This window comes from Dipodomys merriami, unplaced genomic scaffold (genome assembly GCF_024711535.1).
Source record: "Dipodomys merriami isolate MVZ:Mamm:240054 unplaced genomic scaffold, mDipMer1.0.p SCAF_129, whole genome shotgun sequence".
Lineage (NCBI taxonomy): Eukaryota > Metazoa > Chordata > Mammalia > Rodentia > Heteromyidae > Dipodomys > Dipodomys merriami.
This window is the reverse complement of record NW_027202593.1, coordinates 291305-311668: the sequence shown is the minus strand read 5'-3', so window position 1 is coordinate 311668 and position 20364 is coordinate 291305. Positions and strand designations below refer to the sequence as shown.

Genomic DNA, 20364 nt, shown 5'->3' with positions numbered 1-20364 from the left:
TACAAATCGTGTTGAAATATAAATCCTTCTTGAGCAGTTTGCTATTACATAGTAATTCAAATGCAAACGACTTATTTCTTTTGTTTGACCATACCACAGGTTAATTGGCCCTTACTTTTTCCTGTGTTGTAAAAAACACAACATCTCACCTGCTGAGTCATCTTTTTCTCTCAGAGAAGTTTCTTCATAGTTATTAACTATCACATCAACAAAGCTGAAATGAGGTCCCCTTCCCCTTAGCATTTATTCCAGTTTCTCAAAAAAAAAAAAAAAAATTTGGGCACTGGGTGGCTCACGCCTGTTGTCCTAGCTATTCAGGAGGTTGATATCTAAGGATTGAGGCTCAAAGCCATCCTGGACAGGAAAGTCTGTAAGACTCTTTTATGCATTCACATCAGTGTGCCCTAAATAGGCAGATCTGCAATCCTTTCACTTCTGAGGGGGAAAGAGAGAAAAGTGCTGGTACTGGATTAAGCCTGTTCACCTGTATGGTGTGGAACAGGTTGCACTAAGCCAAAATTCAAGAACAAGCTTTCTCTCTATATATTTTTATTTATTTATTTTAGCTCATGGGCCACAGCACTGTTTTTACTAGGCTTTTGCTTAAGTCAGCATTCCCAGTCTTGACATCAGAATGCACAGTTTTGCTGGTACCCTATTAGGGACACAAATCATAGAAAATGAGGTGGACATTCCTGTTGGGTACTTCCAATGCCCAACAAAACTCTTCAACCAAATGTTACTCATTCTCCAAGTCTGATGGTTAACATTCATTTCGGCCTGCTTTTTCCCTTTGCATCCAGCCACTCCCTCACGTCTGGTTTCTAGAACCAAAGACACTGTTTTCAAGATCACTGAATAGGTTCAGATTCCCAGTGACCAACAGAATGGACTGACACTTCCTACTAACCTTTGACCTTCAGTCACACCATTTGCTAGCTTACCAACTGAGCTAACCAGTCATTCTTGGTCTAAATAACATGGTAAATAATAAAATAATAATAAGTAAGCAATAAATCTATAAATAAATAATACTTCACTTTTTCATGAACGCCTTACATTAGAGCCAGGCACACCTATAATCCCAGGATAGGGAGGAGAATCACCAGTTTGAGCCAAATAGTATACATAGTGAGACCCATCTCAAAAAATGAAAAGCCCCTACATTAAAGACTTAAAAAAACCTACATAGTACCTCTATGGAATATGCACAGGGTTTTTCATTCTCAACAGGTTTAATCTGAGAACAAGAGTAAATAAGTGGTCTACACAAATGATCTGGCAAGTGAATAGCAGAATAAGTTAAACGTAAAAAAATAATTCTTGATTCTAAGCTTGTATTCTTGTCTCTGCCACCAGCACATTGGAGATGACCTCCCTAAGAAATACTTTTTTTTCCCCTTGTACTTCTGTCCTTGTCACATTAGAGGGGCACCTATTTTAGAGAAAGGAGAACAAGTAGGAAGAGGACTAACCGGAGCTAGACATGATGTCACATAACTGTAACCTCAGCACCCAGGAGGCTGAGGCAAGATCATAAGTTTGAGGCCAGCCTGGGTTACATAGTGAGAACCTATCTCAAGAAAAAAAAGTGAAAACAAACTTTACAACTTTGGTGGGGGGGGGGGGGAGAAGGGAGGGGATGGGAAAGGATGGGAAAGGGAAACAAAGGAGGAGGCTACAGTGCTTGATAAGAAATGTACTCATTATCTTGCCCATGTAATTATAACCCCTCGGTACAGTATTTTCACACACACACACAAAAAGTGAAAAGCAAAGAAAGCGCTAAAACAGGAATATAGTTGAAGTGCAACAGAAAGGGAGACAGGGTAAGATGAGGGAGGGAGGGAGGAAGGAAGGAAAGAATGAATTAGCCTCATCTCTCTGAGGCCAGTGTCAGCATTTAATGTCTTTGGTTTTTGTTTGCAATACCTACAGCTCAGCTGAAACATGAACTCCCATCTCAAGCCCAGTGGAATCCACATGGTAAATCCCTATGGAATTTAGTCATGGCCTCTCATGCCTAGGAGATTAATACACAAAAGCCCTGAGAACTGGCATAGTTTTCCTGGTCGGGCAGAACCTGTACAACAGGACTCGGTAAATCTACCCGCACCTCATTCATCTTGCGTCAAAAGCACTAGTTCTATGGGTTTCGTGCACAAAAGAGTTGATGTAGCTGGCCTGTACTGCCATCCTTGGAAAAGCCTTGCTTACAGGGTTGGCCTGCGGCTGGTATCTGGGTAGGTATTACAGAAGGGTTCTCACCACTACTTACTCTAGTTCACTGAGCCTAAATGGTCTGTGCCAACAATATGGCTTATGCCGAACACATATATTGCTCTAGAGAATCGATGATTTTTGCTATATGTCAGGAAGAACCTGCTCCCTCCCCACCTCCGCCAAAAAAAGCCTTACACTGAGACTTTATTGATGTTCCCTGGTAAGCAACATTTCTAACAGTCATAAGCTCATCCTGTATGAGCCAAATGGGAGAGGATTCTAGAAGCTGGTGCCTGGTATCCCTTAGACTCTGCCCCATGGACTTTTCCCCTTTGGTGATTTTTCTTTCTTTCTTCTCACTGTCATAATTCAAAACTGTAAGACTATCTGCTGAGCCCTGAGTCCCCCTAGCAAACCATAGAACCTGCAAATGGTCTTCGGGACCCTAGACTACAAGTGAATATAGGGGAGATTCATTAGAAAGAAGATTAAAAGGAACCAGGCATGGTGTAGCACACCTGTAATCCCAGCACCCAAGAGACTGAAACAGAATGATCATGAGTTTAAGACCAGCCTGGGCTCCATAGAAAGATGCTTGTCTCAAAACCAAATTTAAAAGGGGGACTCCTCTTTGGGAGCCCCCTCACCTAATGAAGTTTCTGCAGCTACTTTCCTTTCGCTTTCAAATAAATTTACTGTTTACCTAAAAAACAAAAATAAAAGTTTTTTTTAAGGTGGTAGACAACCTCCTACCAGTGCCAGATTCACTCCCATCCTTCTGTTCCTCTTTGTTCAAGCAGACCTGCTTTCGTGGAGCCTCTAGACGGAGCACTCTGATATCAAAGGCCTGCTTCCTCCAGAGCAGGCTCCTTTCATAACACGTAGGGTACACGAAAATTGCTCCACAGAAAGCAGAGATGAGTGTGTGTTGAAGGAGCGTCTTCTAAAGGAACAAGAGAGGGCACTCATCTTTTTCAAGTTCCTTTCGAAGCTGTCTGAATACCAAGGTTCCCAGCAATAGAAAAGACCTAAGGTCGCCTTCTAGAACAACTTCCCTAACTTACTTTCCACACTGCAGAAAGTAGTGTGAATACTACATTTGCCTGGCTGGAACACTGATCAAAGTGATCAATAAAGGTAGCCCTTTTTTTTTCTTTTTTCTTTTTGTAAACCTAAGTGTGTTATAAGCATGGCTCCATCACAGTCCTGTGTGTGACCCAGTTTCCATGGCTGACTCAACCCCATCCATCCTGGGAATTAAGCCTCGGCTAATGCGTCTTGAGATGCCCATTGTGTTTTAGCTGCCGCTCCTCACTCCGCCTGCTTCTCCACGCATGGTACTTCTTGATGCTTTTCTTCCACGCAAAACGCCAGATGCTAAACATGAAACACCAGGACACGGCATACATGGCTACTCCACCAACCTTCACAAACCACTTAGGCGTGGGTGAGACCATTTCACAGAAAAGGAGGTGAGCCCCTACCCCAATCCTCACACCAGTAAACAGAGCCACGAAGAGGAAGTCCACCACGTCGCCCGTGAAACTGTGGTAGTGCCCTGTTTCACGGAGAAACCAACGCATCTGTAGCAAAGGGTTGGTGATTTCGCTGCCAAAGAGGACTGCGTTGACCTCGGTGCCCGACTCCCCCAGCACCAAGGCCATGATGATGCCCAGGATGCTCAGGGTGTGGTGAGCCAGCATCAGGGCACCCTCAGAACGGAAGTAGATGCACCAGCCCAGATCAAAGATGAAGTAGCCCAAGGTCAGACACAGCACGTGAACTTGGAGAGGTGTGTTGGGTGAGCCTGGGGGTGGGGGGAAACAGGAGCAAATTAAGTGCCTGGGAATGGCACCCCCTGCCCAGGGATCCTTACATCACTGACTTTCAAACCCATTAAAACTCCCAAGGCCAGAGAACAAAGCAGGCACAAGGTTCTTAATGATAACAGCTACATTGCCATGATTCACATCCACAGGTGAATTCACACAATCCAGTGTTCTGTCATAATTAAAAAGGATGAGGAAAAGCAAACAAAGGAGTGAAGAAAGAACAAAGATCTCTCCAATGTATTATGTGATGAAGGAAAAATGGAAAGTTACCAAGAAAGTTTAATATGTACAATGCAGTTCTATTGGCATCTGTTTGGGGTAGTAGAAGATATTGATATTGGCTCTATACTTCAAATTGAGCAAACTGTAACAAGCCATCTCAAATTTGGTTTACAAGTAGAATGACAAGCCAGGCCCTGGTAACTCTTGTCTGTAATCCTAGTTACTCAGGAGGTAGAGAGCTGAGGACTGAGAGTTGGGGAAGACAAATTCCAGAGACTCTTATCACCAATTAATCAGTAAAAAGCCCAAAGCAGAGGTATGATTCAAGGTAGAATGCCAGCTTTGAGCAAAAAAGTTAGAGGAAAGCTCAAGGCCCCAAGTTCGAGACCTATTTGAACCAGCATGCACATACACAGAGTAGAGTTCTAAAAAAGCAGAAACACAAGGTGCCATATATAATATCAGAGTAGAAACAAAGAGGGAAGATTACAATACAAATTAGAATGGGAATTAGTCTTGAATATTATACAGCAATAATTTAAACATAAAAGTCCCATTCTTGCTCTATCCCCAAATGACAAATCTCTAATGTTCCCCACCTACCTGGGTGTGTAAAGGGCCAAGGGCCATTAATGAAGCCAATATAAGCAGAGAGGCCTATGGAGAGGACTCCATGGGTGAAGGTCACAAGCCGGCAGCTCCACTCATAGCTTCGGTGCTTATTCAGGCAGCAGAAAGACGTATAGAGCAACAGCCAGCCGCACAGGCTGCCCAGCACCTGCAGACACAGAGCTAATGCCATCCTATGATGAAAAGACCAAAACCAGACAAACAAGAATGCACCCTAAGGCTGGGAAGGTGGCTTAGTGGTAGAGTGCTCACCTAGCATGCATGAAGCCCCGGGTTCAATTCCTCAGTACCACATATACAGAAAAAGCCGGAAGTGGCACTGTAGCTCAAGCGGTAGAGTGCTAGCCTTGAGCAAAAAGAAGTTCAGGGACAGAGCCCAGGCCCTCAGTTCAAGCCCCAGGACTGAAAAAAAAAAAAAAAAGAAAAAAGAAAAGAAAGAAAGACTGTGCCCTAAGAGACAGCAGTAGCCCGCCTTCTGTATACGTCCGCATTTCTACTGTGGAACAGCTGGCACATGGCCTTTAGGGAAACACGTCTTCCCTATCTACATAGAATCCTCAATCTCTGAGAACCCTCTACTTAAGTTTGTCCACATTTATCACTCCAGGATCCTTGGAGATAACATGTTGGCAACTGGCAACGGCTGGCAAGTTGTGTACTCGGAGTAGGTTGTCCAACATCACACTACATAGAGATAATGAGCAATGTCAGTTTTAATCAGCAACAATACACAGATAACAAAGCACAGGTATCTACTAACATCTTCACATTTCAAAACTCCCAACGCAAGCTGGGTGTGTGGTAGTGCCTGTCTATAATCCCAGCTAACCTGCAGGCAGAGGCAGGAGGATCCTAAATTTAAGGCAGCCTGGGCAACTTTGTGAGGCTTAAGCAACCTCAAAATACTAAAGAGTTTGTAGCACCTACCTAGCCTGCAGGAGGCCTGGTTCCCAAACATCACCAAAAAAGAAGAAAGGAAAAAGAAAAAGCAAAGCTCTCATAACAACAACAACACTATTTTGGTTTTTACTAGAAGTCATGTGACATGGGTCAGATTAATGTGGTTTTCAGCTGAAACTAAATTCAGCTGATGTTTGGACTAGGGTCATTGTTGTATCAGTCAAAATCAAAATTTGAGGTCAACCTAAATATAGAACAAAAAAGTCCAGACAGCTCCGAGTAGGGGAGGAGGGAAGCCCTACTCCTATTCAGAAATCCAATTCAAATATTTACCAATGGGGAAACTGACGACTATGGGGTATAAGAGGAGAATAAGGTTACAATACAAAAATATCTCTAAGGCAATTATTGAGTAAAAACAGAAACAAAGTTAAGTTATACTTTTTTTTTTAACTGTAGACATGTGGACAAAAGAAACAAAACAAAACACACCTAAAATTGAGTCACAACTAGCCATAAAGAATTCAGGGTCCAACATTGGCCAAGATGTCATTCTTAATATTCATTAGCTCCTGTGTTGGAAGTACTGATTTTCAAAAGTCCCAAACACTTCAGACATCTGTCTCATCTCCGCAGGAATTTTCTGCATGGCTGCCCCTTCACTCGGCCCCCATTGGGAAAGATGAAATCGTATCTGTAGACCCACACACTTCAATACACAAGCCACTCCCCAGAATGCTATCCGAGAGGCCTTTACGAAGGTCAGGCTCTGCCCGGCTGGCCTCTGAAATCAGGTTTCCAGGTCCTGAGTGCTCTCAGCCTGCTCAAATCACCTTTCACCGGAAAAGCTCTGGGTTTTTATTTTTGTCCCCCCAACACACACACACAAACACACAAATACAGACACACACAAACAACACACACACAGACACAAATACAGACACATACAAACAACACACAGACACAGACACACAAACACACACAGACACACAAACACACACACAAACACAACACACACACAGCCACAAATACAGACACACACAAACACAACACACACACACACACACAAACACACAAACACAAACACAGACACACAAACACACAAACACACACAAACACAAAAACAGGAGGAGGAATGGGGGAGGAAGGCTTGGAGGGCGCCAGGCCCGTCCGGGTCGGACCCAGCTCTGGGGTAAACCTTGCACAAACTTCTAGGCCAAGCTGCAGAGCGAGCACCAGAGACGGCAAGTGCCCAGCGTGAAAGGGGGGCGATGGGCCCGGAGCGCGGAGCCCGGGCCGGGTCCCCGCGGGCGCGGGCTGGCCCGGGCTGGCCGCGCAGGCCGGTCAGTGTTTTCGGGGTTCCCTGCATCTTAATCCCCCGCTCCACGCCGAGAACAGAGGCCCATTTAGCAGCCCCGCGGCGGACGCGGCGAGGTGACCTTGGGGACAGCGAGTCTGGAGGGCAGGGGAGGGTCAGGGGGAGGGGAGCTCGAGGTCCCGGATGGGTGGGGTGGGCCGGGCCTGGCCGGCCGCGGGGCGCGCGGAGTCCCCCCCCCACGCCCCGCCAGCGCCCCTCCTCCGGGGAGGCCCCGGCGCCCGGCCCCCGGGCAGGGATCCCGCGCAGCGCGAACCCCGCGTGGCGCGGGGCCGGCCCCGAGAGGCCCCGGGGCGAGGAGGAGCCCCGCCCGCCCCAGGCCTGGCGGGCCGCCCGCCCGCACGCCCGCCTCCGTCCCCCCGCCAGAGGCCCCGGGGCCGGCCCGGGCCCCGCTGCCCGCCGCCCGCCGCTGCCCACCCGGCCCCGGCGCGTGCCGTTACCTGGCGGAGCGCACGGGAAGCCTCCGGCCCCGCGGCGCCCACAGCCCGGGGCCGCGATCGCGGCGACAGGAAGCGGCGGAGGGGGGTGGGGGGGAGGACCGGGCTGTGACGGAGGCGGAGGGGGGGAGGAGGAGGGAGAGCCGAGGGTCTGGGGGCGCCTGCTGGCGGGGAGGACGGAGCGCACAGGCGCCGCAGGCCCCGGGAAGGCCCGCGAGCCGGGCCGAGGGTCCCCGGGCTCGGGGCGGGGCCGGTGACCCGGCGGGGACCCTGGGCCTGCGGGCTGCGGCCTTGGTGTGCGGCCGGCTGGCTAAGTCCCGACCCGCCGCCCTCCCCGGGTGGAGCGGCTTAGTCGCTGAGCCTTCCCAGCGCCCACTAAGTGCTCGCGCCCCCCTACTAAGCGCGTTGCCAGCGCTCGCTCTCCCGCCTGATTGGGAGGGGGGACGCCAGCCCACCGGTGACTGACCGAGAGGGAACAGCTCAGGGTGGGGAGCGCCATCTCCAACTATGAAGACAAAGGTTTAAGAAGAACCCCGGCTTGGGTATGCCCACTGGGCAGTCAACTTTATATACATATATGCATATATATATATATATATATATATATATATATATATATATATATATATATATATATATATATATAACGTTTGTGTGTGTGTATGCTGGTACCTGGGCTGCAATTCAGGGCCTGGCCATTGTCACTGAGCTTTTTTTTGTTTGTTTGCTCAAGGCTTGAGCCACAGCTTCACTCCCAACTTTTTTGGTGGTTAATTGGAGGTAAGAAGTCTCACAGACTTCCTTGCCAAGGCTGGCTTTGAACTGCTCTCCTCTGATCCCAGCCTCCTGAGTAGCTGCGATTATAGACATGAGCCACTGGTCCCCAGCCATCAACAGGGTAGTGTAATCTTTGATGCTTCTTGATCATCTGTACTGCTTTCAAAACACCCCATGCAGTGTGTTTGTTTACCCAGAAATGGAAGGACCAAGGGTGAACAAATGCTCACTAGACACTATGTGGAACATGAACTATACAACTTTGTGGGTAGGGATGGGAAAGAAAAATTGGATGAGAAATGTACTCTTGCTGGGTGCTGGTGGCTCACACTTGTAATCCTAGCTATTCAGGAGGCCGAGACCTAAGGATCCCCGTTCAAAGCCAGCCCAGGCAGGAAAGTCCATGAGACTCTTATCTCCAATTAAAAACTGGAAGTGGTACTATGGCACAAAATAGTGGAGTGCTGGCCTTGAGTGAAAGAGCTCAGGAATAGTGCCTAGGCCCTGAGTTCAAGCCCCAGGACCAACAAAAAGAAGAAATGTACTCTGTACCTAATTTATGTAATTATAATCCCTCTGTACACCACCTTTATAATAACAATAAAAATTTAATAAGCCAGGTAATGGTGGCTCACACCTGTAATCGAAGGATCATGGTTCAAAGCTAGCCCAGGCAGAAAAGTCTATGAGGCTCATCTCCAATAAATTACTCAGGAAAAGCCTGAATTGGCACTGTGGCTCAAGAGATAGAACACTAGCCTGGAGCACAAAGAAGATCAGGGACAGTGCCCAGTCCCTGAGTTCAAGCCCCAGGACTGGCAAAAATAAAATAAATAAGAATAAACACCCTATGCAGACTTCACCTTGAATGTGTGAGTTAGTTGACTTGGTAGGTTGGGCGTGGGGGCTAGAAATCGGTGTATTTTAAAACCTGCCTGGGGTCTTTCAGATAACCTATCGCTCTCAAGTCTTAAGAGTATTCCTTAACAGGCACAGTGGTTCATGCCTATAATCCTAGCTATTCTGGAGGTTGCAATCTGAGGATCACAGTTGGAAGCCAGGCCTGGCAGAAAAGTCCTTGAGACTCTTATCTCCAATAAACTATTCAGAAAAAAGCCAGAAGTGGTACTGTGGCTCAAGGGGTTGACCACTAGCCTTGAGCACAAAGAGGCTAAAGGACAGCACCCAGGCCCTGAGTTCAAGCCCCAGAACCAGCAGAAAAGAAAGAAAGAAAGAGGGGGGGGAGGAAAGAAGGAAGGAAGGAAAAGAAGGAAGGAAGGAAGGAAGGAAGGAAGGAAGGAAGGAAGGAAGGAAGGGAAGGAAGGGAAGGAAGGAAGGAAGGGAAGGGAAAGGAAGGAAGGAAGAAAGGAAGGAAGGAAGGAAGGAAGGAAGGAAGGAAGGAAGGAAGGAAGGAAGGAAGGAAGGAAGGAAGGGCAAGTGAGCATGCTGTTCCAGGGCCTGAACTACATCTGATACCCAGAGGAAGAGTCTTCGTAGGTAGCAAGAGGGATCCTGCCATGTGGCTGAGCAACTGGAGCTGATGAACCAGGAAAATCTACATCACTTGGGAGCTTGTGAGAAACAGAATCTCAGCCCCTAACTCCAGTCCTGTGAAGGCAGGATCTTCGTGTTTGCTTAGTTTGTTGTCTTGCTTTCTGAGACAAATTCTCACCATGTCACCAGGTTGGCCCTGAATTCACAATCCTCATGCTTCAACCTCCCCAGCGCTGGGATTGCATGTGAACAAGGCCCTCAGCGATGTGGACTTTTCCACCTTCATCACACATTACAGCCATTGGGAGAGCTCTGAGAATCCCAATTCCTCCCCTAAAGTCAATCTGACTCTACTCTCTGTGTAGGCCTCACTCACTGCCAACTCTCCCCATGGTTGTGCTTGTGTGCAACTGAAGTCAAGAACCTCTGCTCCCAGAAACTTCCCATGAACTCCTTGGAATGGTGGATTTTTATAGACTCCCACGATAGGAACGGTGGATGGGTGTTCACTGACAGGTTGGGTTCTGCTCAGCAAATGTCCCTGGCAACAGGCAATGGGAACTAAGAGATCCTGAGCTTAGCCTAGGGGCAGGTTAGGGGCATGGACCGAGCAAGATGACTTTCAGCACTCACCTGAGCAGATGCACACCTGAGCAGGATGCCAAGGAGGGTGGATCTGTGGCAGGAAAGGGTTGGCTCTGGTCTCTATTAGTACACAGGAGGGGTGCACATGGGCATGGATGCCTAGGAGTCAGGGGAGGCCCTGCAGATCCACACCACTGATGGCCTCTCCTGCTGTTCCTTTGCTATATACGTAGCTCCCAAAACTCTGTTCTTTCTTTGACTTGGGGTCTCATGCTGCCTACTCTGGCTCAGCTTCCTGAATAGCTGATGCTCTAGATATGTCCCATTGCACCCCACTGACCCCTTGAACTAGAACTTTTTCTTGACAAGGGAACCTTCCTTCCACTTTGTGGCATGAGGGAGAACTTTTCATCTGAACCACATTCAAGTTCCAGGATCAGCTGACTCTTCTGCCCTGGTTTCCCACAGGATGCTATTATTTGAAACAAATACTCAACCTTAGATTTTTTTTATCAGCTGTTATATGTAGGAACTTTATTTCCTATAGCTCAATGATAACTATTTATATTTTTAATTACCCATGACACCCCCCCAATAGCCTCCATGACCTTTAACCTCCTTGCTGAAGGTGCCAATATATTCCAAAGCCAAATATATGTGGCATGTGTGTGTGTGTGTCCTGGGGCTTGAACTCAGGGCCTGGGCACTGTCCCTGAGCTTTTGTGCTAGTGCCCTACCATTTGAGCCACAGCTCCACTTCTCGCTTGTTTTGGTGTTAATTGGAAACAAGAGCCTCATAGACTTTCCTGCTTATGCTTCTAACAGTGATCCACAGATCTCAGCCTCCTAAGTAGCTAGGGTGACAGGTGTGAACCACTGATGCCCAGCTTATATGTAGCTTTTAAATGACCTTCTGCCTAAAATAGCTACTAATTTCCATTGAGAAAAACTAGTCCGCCTGTAGGGCATCTGAAATAAGAGATAGCAGGGCACTGGTGGCTCATGCCTGTAATCCTAGCTCCTCAGGAGGCTGAAATTTGAGGATCTTGGTTCAAAGCTACTGGGGCAGAAAAGTCTGTGAGACGCTTATCTCCAATAAACCACACAGAAAAAGCTGGAAGTGACACTGGCTGTGGCTCAAGTGGTAGAACACTAGCCTTGAGCACAAAAAGGCTCAGGGATAGATAGCGCCCAGGCTCTGAGTTCAAGACCCAGGACTGGCAAAGGAAAAAAGAAAGGAAGAAGGGAAGAAGGGAAGGAAGGAAAGAAGGAAGGAAGGAGGGAAGGGAAGAAGGAAGGAAGGAAGGAGGGAAGGGAAGAAGGAAGGAAGGAAGGAAGGAAGGAAGGAAGGAAGGAAGGAAGGAAGGAAGGAAGGAGGGAGGGAGGGAGGGAGGGAGGGAGGGAGGGAAGGAAGGGAAGAAGGAAGGGAAAAAAAAGAGGCCCTGGCCTTCACCTATTCAGCCTCTGATCTGATCTTAACCGGTTGCATTTCTCACTTACAAAATGAAGAAACAAATCTCTTGCCTACTCTGCCTTCAAGGTAGTTTTGTGCCAAAGCATAGGCACGCTGAACTCCTCAGGGCTCTTCTGTATTAACTTCTTAGCATCAATTGGGGCTAAGAGTGGGGTAACACAAAGTCATGTACCAACCGGAATAATTTTCCAGCCTTCACTTTGTTGCATGCACTCAAGTCCCTCCCTGCCTCATAAAGAAAAATAAAAAGCACAGAGCTGAAACTGAAGCCTTTTTGATCAGGAGTGGAATCATTCATCTCATCACAAAACAAACTGATTTAAGAATAGAGATTCCTTTGCGTCTCAACCATTTCCTGGATATGTAGTCTTTTTAAAAAATAGTCATTTTGGCTTCATGATATGGCTGGCTCTACACACTGGCCCACAAAGAATGAGATTTGAAGGATAATATTTCAAAAAAAGAAAAGAAAAAGAAAAAAGAGAAAGTCAGTAAAGTGGCCCAGCCCATGTGGAAACTCTGTGGAAGTAACTGACACTTTGGTTTTGTTTTCTTTTAATTCCTTTCTTTTCTTTTCTTTTTTTAAAAGAAGATAAAATATTACAGAGATGTCTTTAAAATTCACACCTGAGTTAAACTTTTTTTTCCTGGAAAATTCCACGTTAAGGAGAAAAGAACATAATGTAAAACCTGGAAAGGACTATGTACAAGTATGTTGCTGGTGACATGGTTGTGAGCTTGCTCTTGAGTTCTTTCTTCTCTGCAGCCTAAAGAAGGACTAGAGAAGGGGAAATGCGGGAGGGAGGGAAGGAAATACAGCTCTTGTACTTTGGGGTACCCTTGAATAAACAGAAGAGAACCACAGGGTGGAGCAAAGTGTCTGGGGGCCAGAGCAGATGGTGAAAAAGGAATTGAACCTGGAGGTTGCAAAAGGAGAAAAGATCTAGCTGGGCACCAGTAGTTTAGGTCTGTAATCCTAGCTACTCAAGAGGCTGAGATCTGAGAATCATGGTTTGAATTGAGCATAGGCAGGAAAATCTGAGAGTCTTATCTCCAACTAACCAGAAAAAAAAAAAAGCAGAAAGTGGAACTGTAGCTCAAGTGAAAAAAAAACAGGCAAGAGTTCAAGCCCTAGTACCAGGGAGCCAGTTGGTTAAAAAAAAAAAAAAAATAGGTGAAAGTAAAAATGTTGCTGAGCTCAGAAGACATCTAGGCTTCTGGGGAGATATCTGATCCTAATCTTTCCTCCAAGTTGGGGGTCAGCCTGGGATTGCGGCTACATTCAGAGTTAAAACTTTTATGTCTTCTTCTGGTAGTTTGGCACACCAGGCAAACCCTGTAGCTGAATTGGAGAAGAATGGCTAGAAGGCCTCTCTCTGCAACACAGGACTCCATGGAGACAGCTCCGTGGTAGAACGGTCTAGAATATTCAGAGCTAGAAGGTAGGACACAGGCCAGGAAAGTGAACATGGTCAGTTCCCACGAGGGGCCTCCTATCTTCAGAGCATCAGAAGCCAGCGCACGGCTCAGTCACAGTTTGGCTCTCCAGAGGCCTCTGCTCCTGGAAAAGGCAAGAGTGGGCTTTTCTTCCACTCCTATGAAGGGAATCTGTCCAGATGTGGAAGGCACGACTCCCTTCCTCCCAGTGGGGCACACGGGCCAGGGGGCGTAGGGGAGCTGTATGGTCTCAGTGGAGGTAGGTGGGGTGGCTCCATCGGTACCAAGATCTGGAAGGAAGACAAGAAACAGGCCCGTTCCAAAGTTAAACATGTGATGGAGAAAGACTGGTAACAGGTATAGGCCGGCCCAGGCAAAGTGTCCTGAAGACCCCCCCATCCCAACCACCAAAAGCTGGGCATGGCAGTGTACATCTGTCATCTTGCTTATACAAGACGTGTATTTAGGGGGACTGTAGTCCAGGCAAAAATCAATTGAGATCCTATTTCAAAAATAACTAATGAAAAAAGTAGTGGGCATGTGGCTCATGTGGTAAAATACCAAGCATAAGACTTTTGAGTTCAAATTCTTTATATACTCTATATCTACATATCCATACTATATATAGGTCTATATGAGTTTTGATTATACATACACATATATACACACATATATACACATGTATATACACACATGTGTTTTGATCATGGTGATAGTTGCACAGTTTAGTAATTATAGGGAAAAAACCCACAAAACTCTACACTTTAAAATGGTGAATTTTGTGATACAAGAATTGTATCTTAATTGTATTTTTCTGATAGTACTAGGGTTTGGAACTCAGGACTTTGCCCTTGTCAGGTAACAACCCCAGCTCTTCTCTGCTCTAGTTACTTTTCAGGTAGGACCTTGCTCTTGGCTCTGGGGGAGGGGGCAGCCTCTAACTGTGATTCTCTTACCAATGCCTCCTGCATAGCTGGGATTACAGACATGTGCTACCATGCCTGTCGACTTCTTGCTCTGCCACAATTGGCCAATCAAAGTTGTCTGCCTTGCTGAACTGACTGGATCAGGACAAGTGGCATCATCTCTTCCTAGATGTTCAGGTGGGGAGTCTATCACCCAACTTTCTTGCTTTTTTTTGAGACAGGGTCTTTGGTATGTGAAGCCCACACTGGGCTGGAATAAGCTTGCTCCTGGCTCAAGTGCTGGGATTACAGGCACGCACCATCGTGCCCAGCTATCACCTAACTTTTTAAATCTCTGTTTTCTCCTACATGGAGGCAAATTCTCAAGGTGTCTTCTCTGAGAATGCTTTTAGGGTAGCTTCTTTGGCTCAATTGCTACAGCCTAGAAGGCTACTTTCCCGCTGCCACCCGGGCTGGAGAGGAACACAACAATCACTACCACTTCCCTGTCTCCCTGTGTCCGCCACACCTGAGGCCTAGGGGTTTGTTTGTGCCTAAGTTCTAAGCACATGTCTGAACATCGAGGGAGGCAGGTTCCTGGCGTGGAGTGAAGCATTCCTAAGCCCGGCAAAGGACCTGGGCCTTCCTGATAGGGGTGATTGGAAATTTCCATCATCAAAGCAAAGATGGAAATTTTAGCTTTGTTGATATCCGCTCCTTGCCAGGACTTCTCAGGGCAGCTTCTCTTCCCCAAATCCCCACTCGTGGGGGATACAGTGTGGCTCTCCACTCTGTCCTCTCCCTGCCACCACACCCCCTCTTCCTGTCTCATGACAAGGTCTCTGTCCCAAGGCACTGGCCCAGCCCGGGGCCTCGGTGCTCCCCCGCAGCTCACCCTGAGGAGTTAAAGCTGGAGGAGGAGTTCATCATTGCTTTGGAGTTATTTTGAGATGCAGTTGGGCTGCTGGCGTGGAGTCCTGAGCCAGGAGACGAAGGCCTGCTGTCGTTCCCAGGGGAACAGGATGACGTTACTGAGGACAAGGAGAGGCAAACACAAGAGGAAAATAATGCGGCCGAGTCCAGGGACCTCGTGACACAGCCCTGCCAACACTAGACTTCCGGCTGTAACCCCAAAGAGAGTTCACCCTCTCCTCTCCCTCACTACCCCCCGCCCATCCGCCCACCGCCTACCAAGCTGGCCTCCATCTTCACCTGCCAGCCAGCCCCATGCTTTGTGCAGCCCCAGGTTCTCAAGAGCCGTGTGGCTGGTTTTGCCAGATGCAAAGAAGACAGATGCTAAACTCATCCTACTCTGGGACACACCCTGGGCTGGGTATTGGCAGCCCCAGAAGGAGAGGCAAGACAGGAGCAAGATTCCCAAGCTTAGAAAAGAAGAGGGGACAAAGAAAAGTATATCGGGGACAAGGGGACAAAGGGACGCTAAGGGCACAGTTAGAGACTGCCAGCGGCTGGCTCTGCGTTCTGACTGGCTGGAGGTCGCCCCAGGAGAGTGTGAACCGGGAGGGAGGAGGCTATTTAAGTCTCCGCTTGGTCCTGGGCTCTGATGGCTCATACTGGCTTGCTTCTTTCCCCTGACAGGTTTGGACTCAATTGAAAGTTCCTGTTTGGAGTCTTCCAGACAGCATTCCATGGGTGAGGTGACCTACATTTTATCATCCAAACTAAAACACTTTGTTTTAAAAAATGGAGAACATCTGGATAGCTATGTCAGCACCCAAGGCTGGCACAGATCACTCTTGTCTAGTTCTTCAAAATGCTACAGGGACTTTTGGGGGAAAAAAAATTAAGAGTCCTGTAGGAATGATGTGGAGTTCTGCCTTCCTCGGGCTGCTGGTACACCTCATACTGGAATGTATTATGCCCTAGAGTGCTTAGGAGTACTGTGATTAAAACCAAACCAAACACACGTTTGTTTAAACTTTGCTTACCCAGCATTTCCCAGACTTCTTTGATCATGAAACCTTGTTTTCTCTAGCACAGATTTTTAATGTCCTTTGAAATCCGTTTAGGGCATGCTTCTTTAGATACATTTTTTCAGTCCTGATACATTTCAGATACATTTCAGTCTTGATGTCTGTTATGTAAAAGAGTTTTGGTGCTGTCTAGCAATCTCAATTAATGAATTCACTATTGGTGGCACTGGAATTTGAACTCAGGGCCTCAGGTTTGGTAGGCAGGTAGGTGCTCTACCACTTGAATCATGCCTTTAGTCTCAGAAACCTCATTTTAAAGCTTACCTGTGCCTGGCATGGTGCTGTGGACAGGAGGGACTGAGAGGGGTCCCAGGGACCCTGAGGGAGAGACCTGAAAGGCAAGAGAAGGTTGTTACAAGTCTTCATTCTCTTTCCCTGCTCCAACCTCAGAGATCAGAAAGGGACTTCAGCCGGGCGCCAGTGGCTCACGCCTGTAATTCTAGGTACTCAGCAGACTGAGATCTGAGGATCATGGTTCGAAGCTAGCCTGGGGAAGGAAAGTCTATGAGGCTCTTATCTCCAATAAACTACTCAGGAAAAGTCAGAAGTGGTGCTATGGCTCAAGTGGTAGAGCGATAACCTTGAGCACAAAGAGACCCAGGGACAGCACCCAGGCCCTGAGTTCAAGTGCCAGAACTGGGGGGAAAAAAAGGAGGGGGGTGGGGGACACTTGAGATGATTGTCACTGCCCATGTACACTGTCATCCTCTCTCCCGCTGTTTCTATCCTTAGAACAGCCTAGAAAACTGTGGAATCAAAGAGAACAGACCAGGTCCCATCATTCACCATCTCTATGACTTTGGGCAAGTTACCCAACCCCACTGAAATTGGGTTTTCTCACCTGTAAAACAGCAGCAACACATCCCTGATTATTTCCTTTTAATTAAGATTTAGTGAGCTAATGTCCATAAAGGTTCCAACCCAAAGGCTGGCAAAGAGCTTCAGCTTGTTAAATGTTAGTTCTCTTCTTTCCTGAAGGAAAAGCCAGGGGCTCATGGAGATAACTAAATGCTTTGTTAACTTTCCTTTCACCCTGAGATCTGTCTACTTGAACTCCCCTTACTCTTCTCATCCGGAAAGGGGCAGCTTGGAATGGCGTTTCCAAAGGTACAGACAGGCAGTTCTGCTCAGGGACCCGTGATTTAGTGTGTCTCCTCTCCTCCTTCTGCAACATCCCCTCTGAACAGGATGTAACATGTTCACATTTCTTAATTAATCAGCATTGGTTCTGGCTGCTTCCATGTACCTCTCCCCTGACAATGAGCCTACTCAGTAGGCCAGGGCCCCGGTGAAGGGTGGAGATGGGTGTGGGGAACAGTTAAAGAGAGTGGCGGAGTGGTGAGAGATGCTATCACTCGGCTCCTCTTTCTCCTTCCCTCCCTGCCTGCCACACCCAAGAAAAGTTGTTGTTTTCAAATAAATAATAAATGGATGGAGTCACAGTGACCAACTCTTTCCATTTCCTTCTGAGGACAGGTCATACCTATGGATGGAACCGCTGGAGGTCAGCACGAATCGCATTTATTCATGCTATACAGACCACGGGCAGGAATATTGTGTGCGTGTGTGTGTGTGTGCGTGTGTGTGTGTGCGTGTGTGTGTGTGTGTGTGCGTGCGTGTGTGTATGTGTGCGTGCGTGTGTGTGTGTGTGTGTGTGCGCGCATGCACCAGGGAAATGTATCCCAGCTCCAACTATGCCATTTATGATAGCAATGATGAGCGATCAGCACCCTGCCTTCCAACTTAAAATGTCCAATGGCTCCTTAGAGCTTTGGGGGTCACAGAGCACCTGGGACACATCATGACCCAGCCTTCCTCAGCCTCTGTAATTTTGAGTCCCAAGCCCCTGGCTCCAGCCAGGCTGAAGTTCTTCACAAGATTCCCCTCACGACAGCAGAGTGTTCATAACTGCATGCTTCTCCTGGATTGTCCCTTCTGCTGCTCCGTTCCTCTTTCTAATTCCTAGTGTATTCCTGGAACAAATGATGGTCTCCGCCCTCCTGAGTCCCATTCTGAAGTCTGTGTCTTTTATCTCTGTTCCCATAACACCTGTACAATGATTCTCCCTGCTACTTGGTTGCAGTAGATGGCCTTTTCTGGCTCTTCCTTCTCCATGTTTTCCCTGGATCCTCTTTCTTTGCTTCTTCCTTTCAAGTGCTGCTGTCCCCAGGATTGGGATAGGACCTTCCCTCTTCATTTCCCCCATACAATCTCCACAGTGGAGCCTCTCCCCACGCAGGATCTCCATCGCCGTCTGTGCACAGTGCCTTCTCCCCATATCCATGTCCCCATCTCAGCCCCTCTCCTGGCCTCCACACCCATCATTCCACATGCCTGTGGACAGTCTCCTGGCGTGAAGAACCGGTCATTCCTTCTGCCCACTCTCAAAGCTGCTCATCCCATTTGCTTTTTGCATACAGGTGGTTACCATCTACCCCGCTGTCCCAGCCCGCATGCTCAGTCTTCTTTCTTCCATGCTTTCCCGGACCCCACCCAGCGCTTTCCATGTATTAACCAAGACCTTCCAGTTGTCTCTTGAGTTCATTCCATCCCCTCTTTCTCACCATATGAGTTTACTTCATCCTCATTATTTTTAACTACCTTGGGGGGGGCAATACTGGGGTTTCAACTCAAGGTCTTGTACTTGCTAGGCAGGTGCTCTATCAGTTGAACTATGTTCACAACCAGCCGCATTATTTTGCTACTGAATAACCAAAGAATCATGTAACCAAGCTGGGTGCTGGTAACTTGCACCTGTCATCCTAGCTACTCGGGAGGCTAAGATCTGAGGACTGAGGTTCGAAGCCAGCCCAGGAAGGCATCGATCAGTGAGATTCTTATTTCCAATTAACCAGCAAAAAGTCAGAAGTGGAGTTGTGATTCAAGTGGTACAGATTCAGCCTTGAGTGAAAAAGCCAAGCAAGAACATGAGGCCTTGGGTTCAAGCCCCACTATTAGCACAGATAGATATAGATATAGATATAGATATAGATATAGTAACCAATCTTATACTTTTTTTTTAGATCCAAGACCATAAGTCAAGCTTGATATTGGACACGTCCACTCTTTGGCTGGTACTCTAGCAACCCAGCCATGCTTCTAATCCCCAGTCTTGTACTTTTTTTTTTTTTTTGCTGGTTGTGGGGCCTGAAGTCTGGGCCTGTTGCTGTCCCTCAGCTCTTCAGCTCAAGGCTAGCGCTCTACCACTTGAGCCACAGTGCCGCTTCTGGCTTTTTTTTTTCTGCTTATGTGGTGCTGAGGAATCGAACTCAGGGCCTCATGCATGCAAAGCACTCTACCACTGAGCCACCTTCCCAGCCCCAGTCTTGTACTTTTGAAGCCAGCCTTTATCCTGAGGTCCAAGCAATTGTTCAAAAGGCAAATCTGCCCGTGCCAACGCCCTGCTTCAAAATATCTTCCAACAATTCCCACAAGCCTTCACTTCCTTAGCACTGCGTCCCTCCCCCTCATAACCCAGCCCTGCTGACCAGTGCAGCCTCAACATTCCTCCACATAGAAACCACTCACACTTCCGTGAATATGCAAGTGTGCCCCTCCTTCCACACCCTTCTCATTCTCCCTGGCGAGAGCTCCCATCACACTTATTTGTCTCTCCTTGTCCTGGTGGATTCCGCGCAGGTATTAATGATCTCCTTAGGGAGGCTGCACTAATCACCGCCTCTCGGAGGGAGTGTGCTCTGTTAGCTGCTGTCCCCAGCTCTCCCAGGAGAGGAATCCTGTTTATCATTTGTTTATTTGTCTGTTACTCTGCTAGGCAGCAAGGCCCTCTGGGACAGGGAACAAATGGCGTTCATCTTTGTATCCTAGCACGTAGTAGATGGTCAATGGATGTTTGGCAAACATCAGTGGTGTTTTGTTTTTATTTTAAATGCAAGTTTTATGACTAACACCAACAAGACTGAATTCCAACCACCCTTCCCCATATGATTTTTGGATCTCTGTTCAAATGCTACCCCACCAGAGGAGTCCTCTCTGATCTCCAATCAGCATCCTCCCTCAGTCACTTTGTATCCTTTTATTTCTGCTCTTCTTTGGAGGAACAAAGTGAGGGGACAAGG

At 47.6% G+C, this 20364-nt stretch overlaps 2 protein-coding genes and 1 long non-coding RNA gene across 4 annotated transcripts in view; 1 reads left to right on the top strand and 2 right to left on the bottom strand.

Annotated features, from left to right (window-relative positions):
- Positions 1–258: 258 nt before the first annotated feature.
- Positions 259–7686, bottom strand: LOC138824432 (TLC domain-containing protein 5). Of its 2 annotated transcripts, none has more exons than XM_070018278.1 (3): positions 7623–7686; positions 4881–5591; positions 259–4030 (listed from the first exon to the last, which is right to left on the bottom strand). In XM_070018278.1, exons 2-3 carry the CDS (start codon positions 5077–5079, stop codon positions 3492–3494), a joined length of 738 nt encoding a protein of 245 aa, XP_069874379.1. In that variant the 5' UTR covers positions 5080–5591; positions 7623–7686; the 3' UTR covers positions 259–3491. The 2 variants fall into 2 exon arrangements, with proteins under 2 accessions (XP_069874379.1, XP_069874380.1); XM_070018279.1 differs by lacking the exon at positions 7623–7686 and adding an exon at positions 6300–7059.
- Positions 7687–12359: 4673 nt separating this feature from the next.
- Positions 12360–20364, bottom strand: part of LOC138824397 (POU domain, class 2, transcription factor 3) — a 59153-nt gene continuing 51148 nt past the window's right edge. The window contains exons 11-13 of the mRNA XM_070018239.1: positions 16550–16616; positions 15187–15322; positions 12360–13676 (exon numbers count right to left, since the gene is read on the bottom strand). Coding sequence (XP_069874340.1) covers positions 13637–13676; positions 15187–15322; positions 16550–16616 — 243 coding nt within the window. The 3' untranslated portion in view covers positions 12360–13636. The remainder of the gene's footprint in view (positions 13677–15186; positions 15323–16549; positions 16617–20364) is intronic.
- Positions 13383–16169, top strand: LOC138824398 (uncharacterized). The gene is made up of 3 exons (XR_011371078.1): positions 13383–13519; positions 14360–14489; positions 15891–16169. It is a non-coding gene; the product is annotated as an uncharacterized lncRNA (long non-coding RNA).

Coding starts and splice junctions, on each gene's coding strand:
- LOC138824432 (XM_070018278.1), bottom strand. CDS start 5,079: ATGGCATTAGCTCTGTGTCTGCAGGTGCTGGGCAGCCTGTGCGGCTGG. Junction 4,031..4,880: donor TTGGCCCTTTACACACCCAG/GTAGGTGGGGAA, acceptor CCCCACCCCCAG/GCTCACCCAACACACCTCTC.